This window comes from Natator depressus, chromosome 3, assembly GCF_965152275.1.
Source record: "Natator depressus isolate rNatDep1 chromosome 3, rNatDep2.hap1, whole genome shotgun sequence".
NCBI lineage: Eukaryota > Metazoa > Chordata > Testudines > Cheloniidae > Natator > Natator depressus.
The window spans coordinates 138811520-138834689 of record NC_134236.1 but is presented as its reverse complement, the minus strand read 5'-3'; the positions used below and the strand labels follow the sequence as shown (position 1 = coordinate 138834689).

The 23170-nt window shown below is 43.3% G+C and overlaps 1 protein-coding gene across 1 annotated transcript; it reads right to left on the bottom strand.

The window, feature by feature from the left end:
- Positions 1-10428: 10428 nt before the first annotated feature.
- Positions 10429-11340, bottom strand: LOC141984118 (taste receptor type 2 member 7-like). Its single transcript, XM_074947064.1, has one exon. It carries the CDS (start codon positions 11338-11340, stop codon positions 10429-10431), a length of 912 nt encoding a protein of 303 aa, XP_074803165.1.
- Positions 11341-23170: the final 11830 nt, after the last annotated feature.

Below are 23170 nucleotides of genomic sequence, written 5' to 3'. Positions count from 1 at the left end.
GATGGGGTACACCTATCTGACAGGGAAGCAGATATATTTTTGGCTGAAGGAATCAGTAAATATCTAGGAACACAGTGGAGGGGAGGCGGGAGTCAGCCAAGCTAAATTCCTTGTGCCACCTTGTGGCAGATGCATAATGCAGGTACTGGCTATGGCAAGAACATGGTTACTGGATAAAAGGGATTGAAGAATTTTAAGGATGGCATCCCTTAAGCAAGCAGGGGGAGGAGGGTCTAATAAAGTGGGGAGCTGACCCCCTGCCTTTTTTTCTAGCCCTTCCTAAGGAAGAGGGATTCAGGGCTCCTATGTCTGGTACAGCACAGAGCTGATTTCTCCCCCCTGCTCCAAGACACACAACTTATAGCCCTTTTTAACCTCATAGGAGGGAAGGGTGGAGGACTCCCAGCAAACTGTATGGCTGGGAACTGGTTGGAAATTATGTGGAAATGATTAAGGAAATCATGATGACCTGAACTGTACAATTTATTGCTCGGGTGTGACTCCCAGATATTTTAAGTGAATAAAGTTGCTACTTATTGAAACCTCATCCATTGCCTCCTGCTTTTCTGGTGCAGCCAGACAATGTGGTCACCCCAGCTCAAGACGTTCCGCTCTGCTGGCTGGAGGAAAAGGGGTCTCTGCCCTTATAGAGCTCTCCTTTACAACAGGTGATGAAGGGGGGAAGTTTATAGGGATGCACTGGGAAGAGCAGGAAGCAGTTGGACTAAGGTGTCCTGGAGAAGCCCTCTTTTATCAGTATTGGGCTGGCAGCACCCAGCCACCCACCCAGGAAATTTGCGGAGGGACGGGGTTTCCTTATGATCTGCTGTGGGTATTATGCAAGTCACCCTCTTCTCCTTGGGGGCTGGGAAGGATTTTTTTTCCTCATTGCCTGATTGGCTGAGGTGAGGGTGGATTTTTTCACTTTTTGAACAGCTGGGCTGGGACCTGATGGGCTGGGGTGGGGGGGTTAAATTATAATATTGCAATTTCATATGTGGAACTTGTGGCAGATGTCCAGTGCAGGTACGTGGCATAGAAGGGATATGGTTATTGGATAAAAGAATGGAAAAGGATTTCAAGGATGGCATCCCTTAAGAGAGCTGAGGAAGGGAGATTTGGGGCTTCTATGTTTGGCACAGCAGGGAGCCACCCCTCTTTCTTCTAGCCCCCCTTTAAGGGAGCAGGGGAAGTAAGATTTGGGGCTCCTATATCTGGTACCACTTTAACCTTTAACCTCATACAAGAGGAGGACAGTGGGGTCCCAACAATGAGCTGTCTTAGACCAGGGATGGAAGTATGTGGAAATAATTATTAATTATGATGATATGCACTGTACAATTTATTCTGGGGTAGTCCCAAATATTTTAAGTGAATAAAGTTGCAGCCCAATTACACCACAATCCATTGCCTGCTGTCTTTCTTCCAGCGTTGCCAGACAATTGCGTTGCTTGTTCCTTTTAGGTGGCTACACAGAGGATCATTCTGCTGGGTTATCAGTCACTCACCTTTCACCAGCACTAAACTCTCGACAAAGAATATAAAGAAACTTGCTATAAAGTGGCTCATTTTCAGAGGTGCTGAGCACCCCCAACTCCTACTGACTTTAAGAGGTAATTAGCACCACTGAAATTGGGCCAATCCTGTTAGATACGCAGGGCTTGTGCTGCAGTTTACCAATTCAAAGTGTTATGCTTGAAGGGTTTGAATTAAACTAGTTAGATGCAGCTGTAGTATCAATATTAGCCAGCAAGTTTTGAGCCTTGACCTGGATGACCTTTACAAATATTTGTACTATACAAATAGTATAGTGCAGGTGGTCCCGGGCTAAAGGAGAGTTCCAACTCGCATATTGAAGATCTGTAACATGCTTGTACTATCAGGATGAGACACTGCTTCATTCAAACCCTATTTGGTTTATGGAACTTGGACTGCACATTTATTTTATTTCTTAGGTAAACAACTTTGAACTCTCTGTTTACCATTTTAATTGCTTAATTTTTAATCACCAGTCCTCATTTCTCTGAATCATCATAGGCCACATACACTAATTCACCGTAAACACTTCCATCCTCCCAAGATATTAAAGTCCCTAAATGTGCCAAAACAGAACCTTCCTCCAACTCTCCTCATGGTGCTCTTTTTTTTTTATAGTGCGAGCTCTGAAAGGCTGTGTGGACCTTATTTTGAGCTCAGCCACCCCAGTTCACCTTTATAAGTGGGATCAGAATCGTGCTATGCACCTTTTACAGCACAAACCCGCCACCAGCACTCAATTTTGTTATGACATGCTGACAAAGAAATGCAGCTTGAATGACATCTAATTTGTCCAAATAAGAGTCAGAGCTGCAAGGCTAATTTACTATACGTAGGCAGACAGTCAGCTGACCATTCTACAATAGTCCATTTTGCCCTTGCTCAGAAAAGGATAGTGTTGCATGGACCATGGCACCACAGTCTTTCCACACGAAGGGTTGTGTGTTGCATACAAAGCCAAACATTGGGTCTCATTACAAATAAGCGAAGGGAGGGTGGGGAGCCTGGGGAGCTCACAGGGGCCAGAGGGACCAAAATGCAAGTTTAGCCAGGGTGTCATTTTTCCTAAGGCCGGCCCTGTGCACACGGGGTAGTACTGGTGGTGGTGAAGGCCGCCAGGCTGGCATGTGGAAGCCCTGGCCGTGCTGGAAGAGTGCACTCAGAAGCTCCCTGGGCACCAGCCAGAAAAGGTGCAGCACCGCACATATGCGCGCGCGCACACATACACACTTCAGTGAATGCCATTGTCACTTCACTTATTTGTATCTTAAAAAAAGTATCTAGTAATATTCAGGAAGGCATTTTTGGCTATGATGTTTTCAGGCAGTTCAGTATATCACTATAAATAGGATTGGTCTCTGTCCAAAGATACAAAACCCCACATTCAGCACATGCATACAGAAGACTTTTCCTCTCAAGATCAGATAAAGTCCAGTGCTTTTCCTAGCAATGAAAATTTGTGTTGTATGTTTTATTTCAACTTCCTCTTCCATAGCATATGTACTGTATGCGATCCTTCATATCTTATAAAGAATTAATTTCATACCAGGTAGTTGAAGGCTGCTATCACATCCCCCCTCACTCTTCTCTTCTGCAAACTAAATAAGCCCAGTTCCCTCAGCCCCTCCTCATAAGTCATGTGCCCCAGCCCCCTAATCATTTTTGTTGCCCCCCGCTGGAATCTCTCCAATTTCCTGCCATAATGTAGTTACTTAATTTAAATATCTAATTCAAAATAACAAATTCTACATCTTATATTTAGGCTCACCATTTGTTTAATACTGCTGCTGTAACTGGAAAAAAAAGTTAACTACATCAAGTAACATCAGAATTTACGTTTAGTGGGTTCTAATGTGTTATCAATAGAATAAAAAGTAGTGTTGTAAACCTCAGCCATCCCTTTCTAGGGGGCCCATTGACTGTTCTCCCCTGGAGTCCAGAATTGGTGTTGGTGGGCCTCCCCCAAATCTGCTTTCCTCTCTTTATTAACTCATAAAATGGCTGGATTTTGCTATTCCCATGCTGGCACTTGACAGTGAGGTGCAAAGTGCCTGCTCCAGGACCACCACTCGACATGCAAAGTTAATAATGCAATAATGGACTGCAACTTCCTGGCTGTTCTAGCCTCGACAACCAATCCCAGAAGTTCCTCCAATCCTCACATCTAACAATGCCTAGGCAGATCAGCTTAGTAGAGGGCCTTTCTGCCTTTTTCATCCACCATAGGTACCCCCATTTTACAGGCCAGGGCCTGGAATGCAGACAGCATGCCAGCACACTCCTCAGAACCTAACCCTGCAATCCTCAGTTTTCCCAAATTTGGTCCCCAGTTTCTATAGGCAACCACGCTGAGCTGTGCCTCAGTTTCCCCCATTGTGGTTCTCAATAGCCACTGGGAGTTTGGTTGCAGCCACTTCAACTGTGACTGTTTCCCTAATTTTGATCCCCCATTTCTGATTGCATTTTGGCTGCAGCCATCCCAAAATGCATCTCAATTTTGACCTCGCAGATTAGTTGCAATCATGCAACAGCCACCACAGATTCTGTCTCAGTTTCCTCAATTTTGGCTGGAGTCTTTGTCACAGCAACCCTGACCCATGCCTCAGTTTCCCTAAATTTGCTCCCCAATTTCAGCTGGATTCTTGGCTTCAGCCTCCCTGAGACGTGCCTCAGTTTCCCCAGCATTGGATGGAATTTTGGCCAGAGTCACTCTGATCTTGCCTCAGTTTCCCCAGTTTCGATAACCTGCGGAGATGCTCACCATACTGCATACCTCCTCCTTGCTGGGGGTGCTCTCAGTGGCCTTTGGCTCTGTCTCTGAGCTGGAACAAAAGTGTTTGGTCTGTAACATTCTGCCTGTTGGGGAGACCCACACTCTGCCACCTGCTGCTTGCCTCCTCCCATCCCACAGCCCTTCGTAGCCTGCACCTTGCCCATGGGGTTGTTTGGCTAGCTCTTTGTGTCCGGGCTCTAGAACCTGGGGATCCCAGGAGATTCCAGCCTCTGGGCACGTCCCTGTGTTTCCCCTATCCTCCTTCCTGCCCCTCAGAGCTCTGTCATGGAGGGGGAGCCCAGCCAGACATCTTGTCCGGCGCTGCCCAATTACCCTGCTTGTGTGTGTTAGAGAATAGAAAAATCATTAACCATATACATTTGACCAGCACAATAGTCTCCCAAATTTAAAGACATTGAGACAGATTCTGCTTCAGTAATCAATGTAAATCTGAGAGAACTCCACTGATTTCAGTGGAAATACTCCATATATCCTCTGGTGTAATTCAGAGCAGAAATTTGGCTTCATCTGCCATACAATAACTGCATTATACAGAGAAACCTGCAATTTTTACTGTTGGTCACTAGAGTGAGCAAGTGCTTGAAGTTCTTCAATATTATATTGTGCAAATCATTCACACGTATCCCGTGGAGATGTCAGATATAAAGCAACCTCGTGTGTGCAAATCCTAATCAGTGTGATGTGCTACACCACTTCGGAGAACCACAACACTGTTCTTTTAGTGAAAGTTTAATAACAAAACACTGCAGGAAGTGGCAAGATAAGCTATTTTCCTCGCTATTATGAAGTGATCAGAACTTACTACTGTGTTGAGGTGCCATGCCTTATGTGACCACAGCAATGAGCCAGAACAATTCAACTAACAACTCTGAACATGAAAGGGAGTTTCAGATCAACTGTTTTTTCTTAAGTCCCTGACCAGTGTTTAACAGGCAGATGGATACAAGCAGTTCCAGGTTACAAACAACAAGATTAAATGGATTACGTGACTGAGACTCTGCATTTTGGGAGAGTTTCTGTGGAGTTGTAAGTTGCGACAGACTTCTCACATTCTATCCTCATGGGGAATTCATGAATATCACAATTCTTCCAGCCTCAGCTTCTACAACTGCACTCAGTCTCTGACATAGCCAAATTAAAATTCTGTTTCCCTGGCACCTTCTCAGATGGTCCTTTTATTCTTGTGTCAATACGACTGCCAATCTGTGAGCACGAGTATCCATGTGCAACATGAAAGAGGTTTTGAAACACAAACAGGCTGAGAGGAACAGTCACAAGGATCCCTTTCAGTTCTGTACATGCCAAATCACACACTGTCGACCACTGAAATAGTTTTGCTTTCTCACTCAGCCTATACAATGTTTCTCGATATTGGTGAACTCGCAAATAAACTTTCTATAATAGCAGCAGAGCCCACAAATCTCTGCACATCTGTGAGTGTCCGAAGACAGGTCCAGTTCTGCACAGCCTCTGTTTTCCTTTTTTCACTTGAAATTCCTTCTTTTACCATTTTCTGTTTGTTAGAAACATTCAGTGAACAGACAGAAATCACAAAAACGTTACAAACGAAAGCTCCCCTGAGACACTGGGTCTCAAAGCAGGTTTCAACCACTCCCCATCTTTTCCTTGCTTGAAAGCTAAAACACCAGTTAGCTTTTGTTATGGTTTCTGGTCCATGGTGGCAGGACAACTTGTTCACTGCAAATCAATTGTCTACATACACATGGGCATCGGGTGCACCCCCGTTTTGGGGAGGGCCCTGCCCCTTCTGCCTATGGCCCCTGCACCCCCGCATGCAGGAGCCCTGAAACTGCCCTGTAAAAGGAAAAGCCCTGAGGGGCCTCCCTGACCAGAGGAGCCCCAGCCTGCGCGCCTCACCCAGCCCCCACCCCAGCATCAGACCGAGCTGTTGGTCCCCCCGAGCGCTGGGCCAGCCCCACTGCTGCCAGAGTCAGGCCAGCCCCACCAAGCGCCGGGCTGAGCTGGCAGTCTCCCCAAGCGCCAGCTCCTCCTGCACTGAAGACCCCCCACCGAGCCGCTGGCCCTAGCAGTGCAGCGAACAGTGGGGACCTTCGGGGGTGGGGTGGAATGGAGGAGGTGGTGGGGGTCTTGGGGAAGGGGGGGGTCACCGCGGCCCAGTTGTCTGGCGGTGGGTCAGCGGCACCGCCAGGGAAGGCTTTGCCTATTATACCCACTACCCATGTACATACAAGTAATTTGTTAAACCAGAACCACATCTTTAAAAGGAATTTCCACAGCCTGAATTTGCTGGCATTTCTATTCAGGTATTGGACATAATTGAATCCAAACAAATTATGAGCTAATCCACTCTTCTTGCTTAATTCCAGAGTCCAACTTTTCAAACCCAGTTTTCCCCACTTTTGGATAGGTACCTGTTCCCCAGTCCCGGTCTTTATTTAAGACCAGGCAGGTCTGAGTTTTGGATCCCCCATTTCCGAGCCTTTTTGGCATGTCTGAGTTAATAACTGTTACGTTTGAGCCCATGTTCACCATTCCTGTGAATTCCATGGTTCCTATTACACATTCAGTAGTTGAATTCTTTTTACTGTTGTTTAACTGCCCAGATCTAAACAAATACTGTGGGGCCTGCCTGACCCTTATATCTTCAAGCTCTGGCTCTTCAGCCTGATGTTTCCTTATTTGTCAAACTGGGACTTTCACTAGGCATTTGTGATGCTCTGTCCTCACCAGATTCATAGGTATAACAATCATTTTTGTTACCCAACTTTTTCAGTACTAGCATTTAGCAGAACTGCTTTCCTTAATCTTTCCCTTATTGCCAATGTCCCTTGTTTTACAAACGACATTTAACAATGCTTTCAACCCATAAAAAAATGTCATGAACCAAATTAGAATTTCTGTTCCGCAGTGTACATTACACACAGATCTGGGGATCAGTTTCCGTCTTCTCCATTAGTGGCTACTTTCTTTTCTGGTGGACTGCTTAAAAGTGTCTGTGGCAAATTCCACAGAATCTAAAAGTGTCCTTGGTCTCCTTTATCTGATCTTCAGCTGCAAACTGAAGTTCAGCTGAGCTGTTATGAACTAATCAATTACTAACTTGTCCTGAAGTCTTCACTGGTACCTGGATATTCCAGGAACACAAATCTCCTCGGGTCTCCCATCTGAGGTCTTTCCTACCCGCTTCTAGCCTTTAATTGTGCCCGACCAGACTGATGGCTGGCTCCAAACTGCTTGTCAAGAGCTTGTAACAAATACAGACAATACAGTCTGTTTTCCAGGGTAAATTCTGCTGCACCATCAGAGCTGGCCACTCAAGTTAGTGGCCAGAAAACTCCCTCTCTCTTCGTCTCTCCAACCATTCATCTGGGCTATGACATTCAACTGGGGCAAATAAGACTCACAAGGATTTGTTCTCTCAGAGGGAATGGGCTTTTGTATCACTTGAGCTGGAACAAACTGACTTCTCCTTTCTGGGCCTCTGTTGGTTACAAATGGGGTAGAAAAGTACTGTAAAGTACCCAAGCTCTCCGACTGGCCTGATTCCTCATCCATGTGAGGAATGTGTCCATGTGTCCACAGTGGTCTGCAACACTTTGAATTCCTTCTCTAGGTTATATTTTGGTTTCTTACATCAAGACTGGGGATTTTCTAGCTGCTACTCCAACAAAATTTCTATTTCTGACTCCAGGTAATTTCTTAGTCCTTTCTAGGAAACCTCCAGATATTACTTCAATACTTTTGAAATGTCTCCAGCTCTTGTTTTAGTTCCTTCTGGGACATCTCCAGCTTTTGTTTTCATTTCTTTTGGCCAGAGTTAAATCCCAATTTGATATTGATTTGCTTTGATTTCTGTGCGCACCCTCATTATCTGTTCCCACTGGGGTCAACAGGAATACCTGCTCACAATGTCTCTCTTTGGAAGCTCTCTCCTGCACCAAACACCAGTGTTGCCCCCAATGGCCTGAGCAATTAGCCAGTATTCAGAGCCTCGCCAGGTTGTTTCCATTAGGATAAGAAATTGATGATATGAGCTGGGTGATATTTTTTAGTGTAATCTGGTTTATTTACAGAAGTGTATACAAATTCCTGTTCCCCTGAACACAGTAGAAACAAAGAACTTCAGGCAGTTTCCTGGCTCAAAATTCCCCAAGTCTGCCACTCCAGCAAGTGCTGTGCCCCAGAAGCACTGCCATCTGCTTCCTTTCAGGGTCATACTCACAACTGCTTCTCAAGGCTCTCTCCTGGCTTTTTTCCCCTAGCACAGAAAGGTTACAAAACCAATATCTTACCCCCAGTATTTGCCATCAGGGAAACTCTTCAGCCCACACAGTTTAACTCTGACATGCTGTAACGACCTTTCCCTCCCTTTGGTGGGACACTTCAGGCAGCCCAAGGGACAAATTCAGGACAAATTGCTTAGAGCAGGGCAGTTACAGCCCAAGGCTGAGGTTCCTTTGCACACCAAGGCAAACCAAACCAGCCAAAGAGAGAAGACTTCAATTTTACCCCACTGGCTATTCAGAAGTCATACAAGCAATTCTCTTAGACACTCCAGTTTTCCAGTATCACTACCAATGCCACTTGTTATGGGGACAAATGGTTATGAAAACCAAAACCCTAGTAAAAGAAAAAAAGTTCTCCTAATCCCAAAGGACCAAGCCCCAGACCCAGGTCAATATACAAGTTAGATCTTACCCACAAATCACACTGTTGCCAATCCTTTAGAATCCAAAATCTAAAGGTTTATTCATAAAAAGAAAGATAGATGAGAGCTAAAATTGGTTAAATGAAATCAATTACATACAGTAATGGCAAAGTTCTTGGTTCAGGCTTGTAGCAGTGATGGAATAAACTGCAGGTTCAAATCAAGTCTCTGGAGTACATCCACAGCTGGGATGGGTCATTCAGTCCTGTGCTCAGAGCTTCAGTCTGTAGCAAAGTCCCTCCAGAGGTAAGAAGCAGGTTTGAAGGCAAAATGGAGGAGAGGCAGCAGCCTTTTATATTCTCTGCCCTATGGAAGATCACAGCAGCAAGATGGAGCCTGGAGTCACATGGGCAAGCCACATGTCCATGCATGACTCAGTTCTTTACAGACAGACACCATTGTTTACATGTTAGTTTGAAGGTTCCCAGGAAAGCTCAGATGTGGATTGGCATCTCCCAAAGTCCATTGTCAGTTAAGTGTTTCTTGATTGGACACTTACTGAGAATAGTCCTTTCTCAAGAAGCTGATCAAATGCTTCCCTGAGGCTACTTAGAATCAAAACACATTGATATACAAGTACATAGCCAATATTCATAACTTCAACTACAAAAATGGTACACCCATACAGATAACATAATCATAGTCATCAAATCATAACCTTTCCATAGACAGCTACCCGACAACCTTTGTACAATATTTGTTGCAAATATATAACAGTGGTTGCAACAATGATCTATACAGTTACAGGTTATGTCAGTAACGTCACACCTGCCATGTGCCTTGGACAGTTCCTCCTTTGTTTATAGCTATCTCTACTATATAAAGGGACTTAAAAGCTCCTTCTATAGAGTCTGAAAGAATGCTAACACACCCATTGATTTTAACTAGGTCTGTGATTGTCTTAAGATCAAAGATTTACCTGGTGGCAGCCACTAGCACCTTTCGTAACAATAGGGTAGATTCTCTAGGCATCTTTTGTTTTCGTTTGTTAATGTGATGATCATTAGAGGTCCTTCCAGTTATCTGGGATTGTAAGATCTTGTAGCGTGGACATGGGGTTCATATCCCATGAGAGTCCATATCTCTCATTTTAGGACCCCAGCATGACTCGATCTTTGTATTAGTACCAGGGTTCCTCAATCTCAGGAAATCTAGCTCACAATCAATAGGAGTTTGTCCTTGACTTGCATGAGTTATTAATTCACAAACATTAAAGAAAAAAGAATCATGTCACTCTATCTTTAACATGGTTCTCTACCACTATCCTCAAGAAACAAAGCTCTGGATGGAAATCTTGTAATTTTAGTGCATGCTGAAGTAGGAAAAAATATGTGACAAATAAATAGAGGGGAGAAATGGGATGTCTTTGTGGAGTTTCATCATGAGCAGTTTTATGAAACCGCACCTCTCAGCCTGCACCCAGCAAAGGGAAAGCCCTCACTGCTACTCTCTTCAGTTTGGGATTACCCAGAATTAGGATAACAGAGTGCCCAGAGGGATAAGCACCCATTATCACTGCCAACAACGATATCAAATAGGGGCTGATGTTAGTAAATAATTCTGCCAATATTAGTGCCATAAAATAAGAAATATAGAAGAAGATGAAAGAGACCAGTCCTTTAATTGCTCTGACATGAGCCTCAGTAATGGTGCCCCTGGAGCTGCTTGTGGTTTTTTCCATCATCTTGCTGTGTCTCCACAGAGAAATGATTAACAGTATGGAGGAAATCATAAATATAATGAAGGGAGAGGAATATCCAAGCATGGACAAAACAAAGAAACTAGAAGATAAATCAACCACATATTGACATTCGCCGGTGGTGGTTTCTGACAGATTATTCATTGAATTGTTTATGTTCTTTCTGTCTATGGCATTAACCGAAGGGAGACAGGTGACCAAGGAGACCAGAAAGGATCCCATGAGTAGCTGTGGCATTAGCCCTGATATTCTCCGCTTCAAGCAGAGGAAGAGAGGTTGGCTGAAGTTGGCAATCTTCATGCAGTAGAAGACACTGAGCCAGGTAGCAAACCATAGACTGAGAGTATTTAGAAACGTCCAGACAACAGCCATTGTTCTCGACATAGCACACTGTTCATTCATATCTTGCGATAATTGAAAGACGGTACCATTAATGATTATCGTGCACTGTAGGAAAAATGTGGAGATGCCCAGGCTAGTCAGGATCATGTCACAACAGGTCAGTTTTCTGCTTCTGATCCACTCACTGCACTTCACAACGATCATCAATCTGTTTGCTATAATGCCTGTAATAAACTCAATTCCTAAAACGATCAAACCAATAATAATTGCAGGAAACATGGTTCTGCCTGTGGTCACTAATGCTTGCCCAGCTTCTGAAGCTCCAAGAGAAATTGCCGCAGAGGAAAATGCCTCACTAAAGTGCCAGGCTTCTGTGCTGTCCTGCCTTTGTATCACAGCCAAAAGTGAGATGGGAGATGTTTTCAGGTATTGAACATGGAAGAGTCACCTGAGTTTGTTGGGATGCAAATCTCAGAAAGATTCTATTACATTTGTGATGATCTACTCCTTTCTCCTGCCTTTTATTTGTATATCCACTTCGTCATTTATGTGCAGTGACTGTCTGTGACCTGCTTCACAGATATTTTTCTATTGATCTTTCCTGATTATTTATTATTATTATTGCTCCTTTGTTTTCAGATTGGACTACTGCTATTCTTTCTATTTTACACAGCCCTGGATACCATTCATAGGTTGCTCTTATTGCATAATACAGCCATAAGATTTTCAAAATCCTGTTTCCACAAGTATCAGATTTATCTCCATAGTTTGCACAGAATCATAGAATCATAGAATATCAGGGTTGGAAGGGACCCCAGAAGGTCATCTAGTCCAACCCCCTGCTTGAAGCAGGACCAATTCCCAGTTAAATCATCCCAGCCAGGGCTTTGTCAAGCCTGACCTTAAAAACCTCTAAGGAAGGAGATTCTACCACCTCCCTAGGTAACGCATTCCAGTGTTTCACCACCCTCTTAGTGAAAAAGTTTTTCCTAATATCCAATCTAAACCTCCCCCATTGCAACTTGAGACCATTACTCCTCGTTCTGTCATCTGCTACCATTGAGAACAGTCTAGAGCCATCCTCTTTGGAACCCCCTTTCAGGTAGTTGAAAGCAGCTATCAAATCCCCCCTCATTCTTCTCTTCTGCAGACTAAACAATCCCAGCTCCCTCAGCCTCTCTTCATAAGTCATGTGCTCTAGACCCCTAATCATTTTTGTTGCCCTTCGCTGGACTCTCTCCAATTTATCCACATCCTTCTTGTAGTGTGGGGCCCAAAACTGGACACAGTACTCCAGATGAGGCCTCACCAGTGTCGAATAGAGGGGAACGATCACGTCCCTCGATCTGCTCGCTATGCCCCTACTTATACATCCCAAAATGCCATTGGCCTTCTTGGCAACAAGGGCACACTGTTGACTCATATCCAGCTTCTCGTCCACTGTCACCCCTAGGTCCTTTTCCGCAGAACTGCTGCCTAGCCATTCGGTCCCTAGTCTGTAGCGGTGCATTGGATTCTTCCATCCTAAGTGCAGGACCCTGCACTTATCCTTATTGAACCTCATCAGATTTCTTTTGGCCCAATCCTCCAATTTGTCTAGGTCCTTCTGTATCCTATCCCTCCCCTCCAGCGTATCTACCACTCCTCCCAGTTTAGTATCATCTGCAAATTTGCTGAGAGTGCAATCCACACCATCCTCCAGATCATTTATGAAGATATTGAACAAAACCGGCCCCAGGACCGACCCCTGGGGCACTCCACTTGACACCGGCTGCCAACTAGACATGGAGCCATTGACCACTACCCGTTGAGCCCGACAATCTAGCTAGCTTTCTACCCACCTTATAGTGCATTCATCCAGCCCATACTTCCTTAACTTGCTGACAAGAATACTGTGGGAGACCGTGTCAAAAGCTTTGCTAAAGTCAAGAAACAATACATCCACTGCTTTCCCTTCATCCACAGAACCAGTAATCTCATCATAAAAGGCGATTAGATTAGTCAGGCATGACCTTCCCTTGGTGAATCCATGCTGACTGTTCCTGATCACTTTCCTCTCATGTAAGTGCTTCAGGATTGATTCTTTGAGGACCTGCTCCATGATTTTTCCAGGGACTGAGGTGAGGCTGACTGGCCTGTAGTTCCCAGAATCCTCCTTCTTCCCTTTTTTAAAGATTGGCACTACATTAGCCTTTTTCCAGTCATCCGGGACTTCCCCCGTTCGCCACGAGTTTTCAAAGATAATGGCCAAGGGCTCTGCAATCACAGCCGCCAATTCCTTCAGCACTCTCGGATGTAACTCGTCCGGCCCCATGGACTTGTGCACGTCCAGCTTTTCTAAATAGTCCCTAACCACCTCTATCTCCACAGAGGGCTGGCCATCTCTTCCCCATTCTGTGATGCCCAGCGCAGCAGTCTGGGAGCTGACCTTGTTAGTGAAAACAGAGGCAAAAAAAGCATTGAGTACATTAGCTTTTTCCACATCCTCTGTCACTAGGTTGCCTCCCTCATTCAGTAAGGGGCCCACACTTTCCTTGGCTTTCTTCTTGTTGCCAACATACCTGAAGAAACCCTTCTTGTTACTCTTGACATCTCTTGCTAGCTGCAGCTCCAGGTGCGATTTGGCCCTCCTGATATCTTTCCTACATGCCCGAGCAATATTTTTATACTCTTCCCTGGTCATATGTCCAACCTTCCACTTCTTGTAAGCTTCTTTTTTCTTGTAGGCTCCCTGCTGGTCTCACACTTCAAAACTAGGTTTCAATTTTAATATTTAAAGACTGACTTGATTTGCCTAGAAAGTCCAGGTAATATTTTATCTGTATTCTGATCAACAGAAGCCCTAACTCCCCAAATTAGTCCAAACAAGACCTCCTAAGGCATCACACTGTCTCAACGTCTCAGCATGACTCTGGCCAAAGGGCAATAAAAACTTCCCATAATTCCAGGAAGGATGTGAATAGTCCATAGGCCGAAAGCCATCACAGTCTCTTTTAGAAAAGCAGACTCTGTCAGCAGGTAGGTTCCACTGTCACAACAGAGATGCAGCTGCAGTGAAGTGGATGCAAATCAGTGCAGGATTGCATTACAGATTCTCCATCTCAAACAAATCTTTGCATTTTCCATATAAATTATTATGTATAGATGGTGCCAGCAAACAGCAAATTAAGTGCTCTTTTTGTTGTTGTTTGGACTATTAAAACAAGAATTGTCCTCTGGGTGGTAGCAGGCAGGGCTTCAGGCAGAATGGCCAACATCTTGAAAAAAATGGATATGTGAAATGAGGCTTCTAGTCCACATTTAAGCACCTAAAAGTAAGCTGATACATTTTCATACCTGTGGAACACCACATAGTCCTCACTGAAGCCAAAGTTAGTTAGCTTGCAAAGTCAAGCACTGAAAAGTTAGGACATGCCTGTGCAATCTTAATGCTGCCCCACTGTGTGTATGCATTATGTGACAGTCTTTTAATTACATGATTGCACACTATTTTTCCACATTGAATACACAGGGTGGAGAGTGCTCAGGGAATGAGGCAGGTGTTCAATATTTGCTTTTGTCCTTATCATTGAATGTGTGTCCACATCTTTTTTACTGCTCGCCATCCAAATCTGCACTCAGTTAGTAATTTCCTCATGGGCATTCCTCATCATAGAATATGAGTGCTTCTGTGACGGTGCTGCCCGTGGGAGCCAGCTGAGGTCACTCAATCAGGGTGAACTGCAAACAGAACGGGGCAAACAAACCCCAAACACTGGTGGATATTCCAATACTTAGATTTGCCAAGCCAGCACAAAACAGCTTCGATAGTACCTCCCTGGTTACTCAGAAGTCCATATAATGCAGTTCCCTTAAAGTACCCAGCCTCAGGCCTCCACCCAGACACACATGTTTAACATATGATGATGAATTCTGAAAATCTTATTTCATCATATAAAAGAAAAGGTTCTCCTGATCCCAAGCCCCAGACCCAGGTCAAATGATAACTCAGATCTTACCCGAAATACACGCTTACAGTCAATTCTTATTAACTAAACTAAAATTTATTTAAAAAGAAAGGAGAGAGAGGGTTGGTTGAAAGATCAATATGCATACAGACTTGAGTTCAATTCTTGAGGTTCAGATACAGAGCAGAGATGAGTTTGTAGTGGCCAAAAGTCCTTTTAGAAATAGTCCATAGGTTATAGTCCAATGTCCATGTTCAGGGTGACTCCAGTCAGTGACTAGGGATCTCAATCCTTATGGCTTAAGATTTCCCTCTCTTGAAACCCAAAGCAGATCTGAGTTGAAGAAGGATCATATCCCAAGGTTTTTGTACATTTCCAGCAGCCTTTTGCCCTGAGAAAACAATAGGCTTAACTTTCCTTCTCCCAAACATCCTGGCAATTAGCACAAGGTAATTTATCCATTAAACAGTTCAGATACAGGTTACCACAACATTCAAAGAGACATATAGACGATAATACTATTTCACTCAAGTGTCTTCCTAAATGTTAATATTCCTTTTTTGATCTTTGAATCAAAGCTATAGCAATAGACAAGACTTGTTTGCTTACATCATAAGACCTGAACAAACATCTACTCTTCTATCTCTAACAATGCAGGCTTGCATTTCAAAGCTCTATTCATTTACATATCTTCTAACCAGTCTCTAACGTTTGGCTATGGGTCAGGTCATTCGGTGAGTTAATTAACTCTTTCTGGCCCTGTCACCTTTCAATGAGATATTATATTACACTCATAACATCACAGCTTCACAAATATTAATTAATTTTTCTTCATAGCTCTCCTGCAAGATAAGAGAATACTGTTATTCCCATTTTAGATGGGGAAACTGAGTCAAGGATAAAGTCTCTTGCCAGAGATCACACACTGAGGGATTATCTTCACTACGGGGGAGATCAATGCTCCTGTAATTGATGCAGCAGGTGTTTATTTAGGGGGTCTAGTATGACCCTCTAAATTGATGGCAGAACGCTCTCCAGTCAACCTCGGTACTCCGCCTCTCCAAGAAGAGTAAGGTAAGTCAACTGGAGAGCATCTCCCATCAAAGCAGCACTGTAAAGACACCCAGTTAAGTCAACCAAAGCTACATCAACTCCAGCTATGTTATTCATGTAGCTGAAGTAGAGTAATTTAGGTCGATTTCCCCTGGTAGTGAAGACAAGCCCTGAGTCAATGAGAGAACTAGGATTAGAACTCAGGCATTTCCGACACCAACCCAATGCTCATCCCTTCAAACCCCACTCCCTGAGGGTCTGAACATCTACAGCTCCCAGTGACTTCAGTTGGAGTTGTGAATTCTCCGCATGTCCAAAAATCAGACCCCAGGTTGGCAATTTCCTACCTCAAAAAGTGTTGGAATCAACACAGGGGAATTCAATATTAGACCTTGTCTTGCCAGATGAAGAGGAGCTAAGCACAGAACTAAAAATTAGTGGTAGCTTAGATACAAATGACCATGACTTGATCACATATATAATGTGAAAATAGAATAAAATCCAGACCAGTAATATATGTAGTCATTACGTTAAAAGGGCCAGTTGCACAAAGCTGAAAACAATTATGAGCCAAACCAGATGGAAGGAAGAATTTAATCAGAAAAATGTGAATAACAACTGGGAATCATTTAAGAACACTTTACTAGATGCCCAAAAAGCCACAACTGAGGAAGAAGGCTGTATTGGTGGGAAAAAAAAACCTGCCCTGGTTTAGAAGAGAAGTGAAAACAGCTATTTTATATATATATAAAAATAACAAATAGGAGAAAGGGGAAGTTGGTAGTCATTAAAATAAATCTAAAACTAGGAATTGTAGAAAATTGATAAAGGAAGCAAAGGAACACAAAATCTATGACCAGCAGAGTTAAGGACAAAAAGCTTCTTATTAAATAATATTAGGAACAAAAAGAATCCTAACAATGCTATTGGTCCATTACTGGGTGTAAATGGTAGAATTATCAGTAATACTGCACACAAGCTGTGAATGTTCAATAAATACTTCTGGTCTGTGTTGTGAAAAAAGAGACAGTGTAGTCATAGCATATAAGAACACTCTTTCCATTCCACTAGTATCTCAGGAGAATGTTTAACAGCAGCTACTAAAGGTAGATATTTTTAAATGAGCAAGTACAGATAACTTGCAAACGTGATGACTCTCTGCAAGAATTTGAACCAGAGCCTGTCCAATCCACAGCACAGGTCTCAATCACATGAGCTAAAGGAGTCATTCAGCTGATAGGAGTAATAGGCTGTTATTGCTGTGCCTCAGCTACTAGTGCAAGCTACAATCCACACTTTGCCAGGAAGGTCTGGTTTACACTTAAAAATTAGATCAACCTAGATAAATTGCTCAGGGCCATGGAAAAATGTTGCACCCTGCGTGACATAGTTAAGTGAACCAAACACCCAGTGTAGATGCAGCAAGGTCAAAGGAAAAAGTCCTGTGTGAACTTAGCCTCATCTACAGTGGAGGTTAGCTCAGCTTACTTAGGGCACTCATGAGTGTGAATTTTTCACACCCCCGAGTGACATAACTAGGTTGATCTAAATTTTAAGCATAGATCAGACCCAAGTTGGGCTGATCTCCTTTCTTACCGAGAAATAGAAAGTTAACTAGATAACTTAAGTGTCAGTATTGTTAACACTCTCAAAGTTATCATTCCAGGCTTTCTGCAGGCTCACGAACTCTCTGCAACACTTACATTGTATTCAAATCTGTAAGGTTTTCTTCACAAACATAACAGCTAGAGGGTTTTCTTTGTTTCATAAATGGAGGCTGAGATTCTGAAGAAGAAAATGAAGACAAGTGCCAGTGTAACCCATGTGCCTAATAGGGAGATATCTCTTTAAGACATCTATTGGGGGGTGTGGGGTGGGCATGACATTACATTCCATATTCCTTATGAATATGCTTATGATATGAATATGACATAACTGAGATATACTTTATGCCAGATGGCTCATGTGTGATATCATTGGGAAGATTATGATTTACTGAATGCGATTATCCAATTTATATGTCTGTATCATTTCTGTATCTGAACATAGGAATATTTACTATGTAGCTGTATTTCAACTATACTCCTTTGGGTGACCCCCACTGCTAACACTTCAGGTACAACAGTGTACTTCAGGTACACCCAAGATGACTGCTGGAAACAACAAGGACTGAACTGGGGAAAGAACTGGACCCAGGCTGGAAGGGCATCTGGCCTGTGAAGAAGATTATTAGAACCTAATTTAGGGTGAGAACTTAGATGTAACCAGTTTCTTTAGTGTATTAAGCTTAGTTTGCGTGCTCCGTTTTATTTTCTTAGTAATCTGCCTTGTTCTGTCTGCTACCTCCTTAACTACTTAAAATACACCTGTTATAGTTAATACATTTATTTGTTGTTTACAGTATAACCCAGTTTATGTGATTTCTAACTGTGCGGGGGGAGGGGGCGGGGAGGGGGAAGTAGGCGAGAAGTTGTGCATAGCCTCCTCCACATTGAGGGAAGAGGCAAATTTTATATAATTTTGGATTTGAACTCCAAGGGGGGGTGGACATCTGGGTGCTGTGGCAAGCCCCTTAAGATGAACCTTTTCAGAGCGGATCTCTGTCTCTCTGTGCAGTAGCACTGCCTGTGTGCTTGGCTGGAAAAGGCTGGGGAACCTAGCCTAGCAAGTCCAGGTAAAAGGGGACCGAGGCTGGCAGAACAGTCTGCCTCAGTGGCATCCCCGCACACCAGGTGACATCCCAGGGGGTCCAACCCGTCAAACTGGGTAGGAATGAGTTGTTTCTGGGTCATTGTTGCTGGCCAGACGCACAATTAGCTCTCCACATCCAGAAGTTCCTGGAATTGGGTGTGGTAGTTTTGGATATGCTCAATAGGTTCCCTGTTGCTGGACTCAGTCTCCCTGAGGGCAAGTAGTCAGGGCAGCTGCTTTGCAAGAGACCAAGTTCATAGTGTGTGGATTAGGAGAAGCTGAGCCCAGGAGCAGAAAGCAGGCTGTTTTTCCTAACCCTGAGGCATTTTGCAGCAGGTTAATGATATTGTTAACCCTCTACGAGGGAAGCCCTGGCAGTGTTAGTCATAGAAAGGGGAAACTGTGAGAGAAAACTTTTTACTTTTATTTTAATTGTATACTTTGAATGTTGTTTGATTTTTGCCAGACTGTTTTAATTAAATTGTCTAAACTAGTATGATTCACCGACTTTTCTTTTATTTAAATGTAATGATGGGGAAAGAGTCATTTATTTTGTTATTATCAGTTGTATTTTGCTTGTAACAGTGTTTTTTAAAATCTATATACTTAACTGAGGGGTTGGTTAACTTGTTAGCTGACTAGCTAATTGAATGATTTCAGCAGAGGAGGAGGAGGAGACTGCATGGATTCCAGCAGAAAATTTCTACAAGCAAATGGAGGGAAGATGTTGCTTTGATGAGGCAGACTGGATCGATTTGGTGATCAAAGATTGTAACTGAGACTCAGGTGAATTCAACCTAAGCTTTTCGGAACTCTAGGTATCTTCTCAGTGTGTTTCTGTGGGGACCGACCTGTTTATTTTCTTTATGCTTATGTATAACTGTGAAGACAATTTTCAGAGTAACAGCCGTGTTAGTCTGTATTCGTAAAAAGAAAAAAGAAAAGGAGTACTTGTGGCACCTTAGAGACTAACCAGTTTATTTGAGCATGAGCTTTCGTGAGCTACAGCTCACTTCATCGGATGCATAGACAATATATATGGATTATAAAGTAGCCATGTTATCTTGTAAATGTTATGTTGTTCTGTTTTTTGTCATAAGATTTTATAAAATTTGGTACTAAATAATTAAGTTAATGCCTGTTGTTCTTTTGGACTTGAATGTGGGGAGGTTGACCCTGGGCAATCCTTGCTGAAAATCCTTAAAGATGGAATTCTGGGTTTCCAGGTGATTTTCCGTGGGATTTGGGTTTCTGTTTGGTTTTTTGCACTGCAGAAATGCAATGATGTAAACTCTAGCCCACACAAAGGTTACATCAGTATGAATCTGAGCCCTGGTTGTTTGCTTTATAATGTATAATTAGATAACTTTAGCTATGGGTATAGCTACTGATCTGTTTTATAGGAAGATGTTGATACCAGTCAACTCTGTGTTTTTGGGGAACCAGGACGCAGTATGTAGCCTGTCTGACTCATGAAAGACACCCCCCACCACCAGTCTCTGCTTGAATCAAAACCGATCAGAGAAAAGGCTTGCAGAGAGCAGTGAAGGGCATTGGGAGACACACCTAGACCCCTCCTGACAAGGGTGACAAGATTAAGACATTTCCATTAGCATACAGAATGGAAAACAGAGACAACTCCCTTAGCCTCATCTGCATGAAAGATGGGAGAACTCTCAATTTGCATACAGAATGGAGAACAGAGAACCGCACTGAACTCTGGGATCAGAAAAGCAGGGATGCACTGCATCATGGGAATCTCTGCTCCAGATGTTAATGAACCTATGCCTGCACACACCCAGCTCAGCAATTATCAGACCAATTCTCATCATAAATCCTCGATTCATATCCAAAATACTGAAGCAGCCTAGTTGCATTGTGAGCTCCCTGGAAGAAAACACCACCCAGAGCCAAGAGTGATCAGCTCCTATTGTCTAGCCTAAAGAAAACCCTTAAGTCATCAGTTTACCCATAAATAAATCTAGTGTTCTCCCTTGAACCATTGTATTTTCTCTACAAAATCCCCTACCTATGCCCAAGTAAATGTTCTGATGCTTAGATCCAAACTATGCATCAGTTCCACTGGGAATCCATCTTCTCCTGACTGATTGTGCTGTGGGCTCTGCCTGTCTCCAGCACTCAGGACCCTGAGCTACCACCATCACCTGGGAACCCTGACCAGTTCAAGCCTCATGGAGCGGGTGAGATCCCCTTCTTTCTCTCTCTCTCTCTCTCTGTTTTCCTTTCTACCTCAGGTATTAACCTTTAATAATGTAACTGTTATGTTGGTTTAACCTTCCTTGTGTAGTTATCACTGTCATTCAATAAATAACTTTTATGGTTAAGCTGGTTGCTTCTCTCTCTCTCTGAACTTTACTCTTTTGTGTTTTTAGCTTCCCCCATTTACTCTGCAGCAACGCTTCTTTTACGCTAAAGATCCCTCTAGCGCACAAAAATACTGTGGGGTTTGCTCATCAAGTGGGTTACTGCCAGTACCATTGTAATGTGAAAGTGGGATAGGGATGTGTTAAACCTGTGGCATATAAGGGAGGGGGCAGCGGAAAGTGCTGCTCAGCCCAGCCCATTGAGTACAGGGACATATAAGGGAATCCGCTGGACAATGCTGATTGACCCGGTCCATTCAGACTTGCTCTGTTAGTGTGTGTGTGTGTGTATGTGTGTTCGTCTAGTTTTAGGGCTGGAGGAACCCAGTCCTGGGGAACCTAGGTCCTGCAGGATAGCTCCATTGGGAGGGGACTTGCAGAAGGGAGGAGTAGAGCTCCATATGAACACACAGGTGACATAAGCAGTACATTAATAGAATTACAGAACCCACCCCCCCTCCAGAATAGTAACCCTAATAAATAAGCATACCCCGAAGTAACGGGCATATTTGGTAACAATGTAGGCCTAGCCATTGAGTCCATGGATTATGCTGCCACCTTGTGCTACCTGTAGGCAGTGACAGCACTCAAGTTATGGTTTCCTGTGGGGCGCATCGGTCAAAAAAGCTCAGACTGCATCTCAGTACTCAGTATTAACATTTTAATAAGATGCATCCCAGAGTACTGATTACATTACAACCTCTTCTATGCTCTAACTCTACTCTTATGAGGTCATCAGGCCTTCTCATGTAGAGTTTGTTTTAAAGACAAATAAATTTGTTAGTCTCTAAGGTGCCACAAGTACTCCTTTTCTTTTTGCGAATACAGACTAACACGGCTGCTACTCTGAAACATGTTAGAGCGAGACATTTTCTCAGGAGGCCACTAAACCTCAGTCTCATTCGGAAAAGTCCAGAAGACAGATGAGAGTTACTGTGATAGACACAGAATTTTAGCGTGTCCAGTCGGTGACTGCCCTGCACTTAAAACTGGGCTTGGGCTGTTAAAATGTGATCCAGATTAAGGCTTCTGCAGAATTTGAGGGGTTTGAATTTGGGACCATTTCTCAATGACCGGTCAGTGGACAGGCACCGATCCCTGAGATTTTCCTGACACAGAATAGTAATATTTAAAATGTAAAGTTTTCTTGTACTTGTATTTTACATCACTGTATTCATCCAATTATTTCTGAACATTAAAACCAATAATTAAATAAATAAATCAACTGACTGGTTTGACATCAGTTGCCATGGTGCAGATATGCAAAGCAGAAAAGCCAGTAGAGTTATTCCAATGGAAGTGAGAAAGTGAAGGGGCAAAACAAACTACTGCACACCACTGTAACATCAAATGAAGGTATGTTAAAAGCATTATATCTGCTGTCCCTGCTCATAGCTAATGCAAATTGCCATTTACAGTTGGTGAAGAGCTAATCATGTCTTCAGTAAAAGATACCTGTCGTGAAGTCTTGGGTGATGCAGCTGCCAAAAAAATGAGTTGAATTGCATTATCAAATGATACTATCTCATGACAAATCACTGATATTGCAGAAGATATTGAAGCTCAGTTGATAGAAAGGGTGAGAGCATCAAGTTGGGTTGCAATTCAGTTGGATGAATCAATGGACATTTCTAACGCATTTGTTTGCGTGTGCAATGTCTATGAAGGTGCATTTCACGAAGATCTACTCTGCTGTGAAGGATTGCCACAAAACACAACTGTTGCTGAAATCTTTTGGGTCCTAAATGAGTATGTGTCAGGGTTCCTTCCCCACTCTGAACTCTGGGGTACAGATGTGGGGACCCGCATGAAAGACCCCCTAAGCTTATTCTTACCAGCTTAGGTTAAAACTTCCCCAAGGCACAGATTCCCTTCTTGCCTTGGGATCGCTGCCACCACCAAGTGATTTAATAAACAATCAGGGAAAGGACCACTTGGAGTCCTATTCCCCCAAAATATTCCCCCAAGCCTATAGACCTCCTTTCTGGGGGAGGCTTGAGAATAATATCCTAACCAATTGGTTACAAATTGATC

Bases quoted from the DNA above. Each gene is read 5' to 3' on its own strand.
- LOC141984118 (XM_074947064.1), bottom strand. From the start codon at position 11,340: ATGTTTCCTGCAATTATTATTGGTTTGATCGTTTTAGGAATTGAGTTT.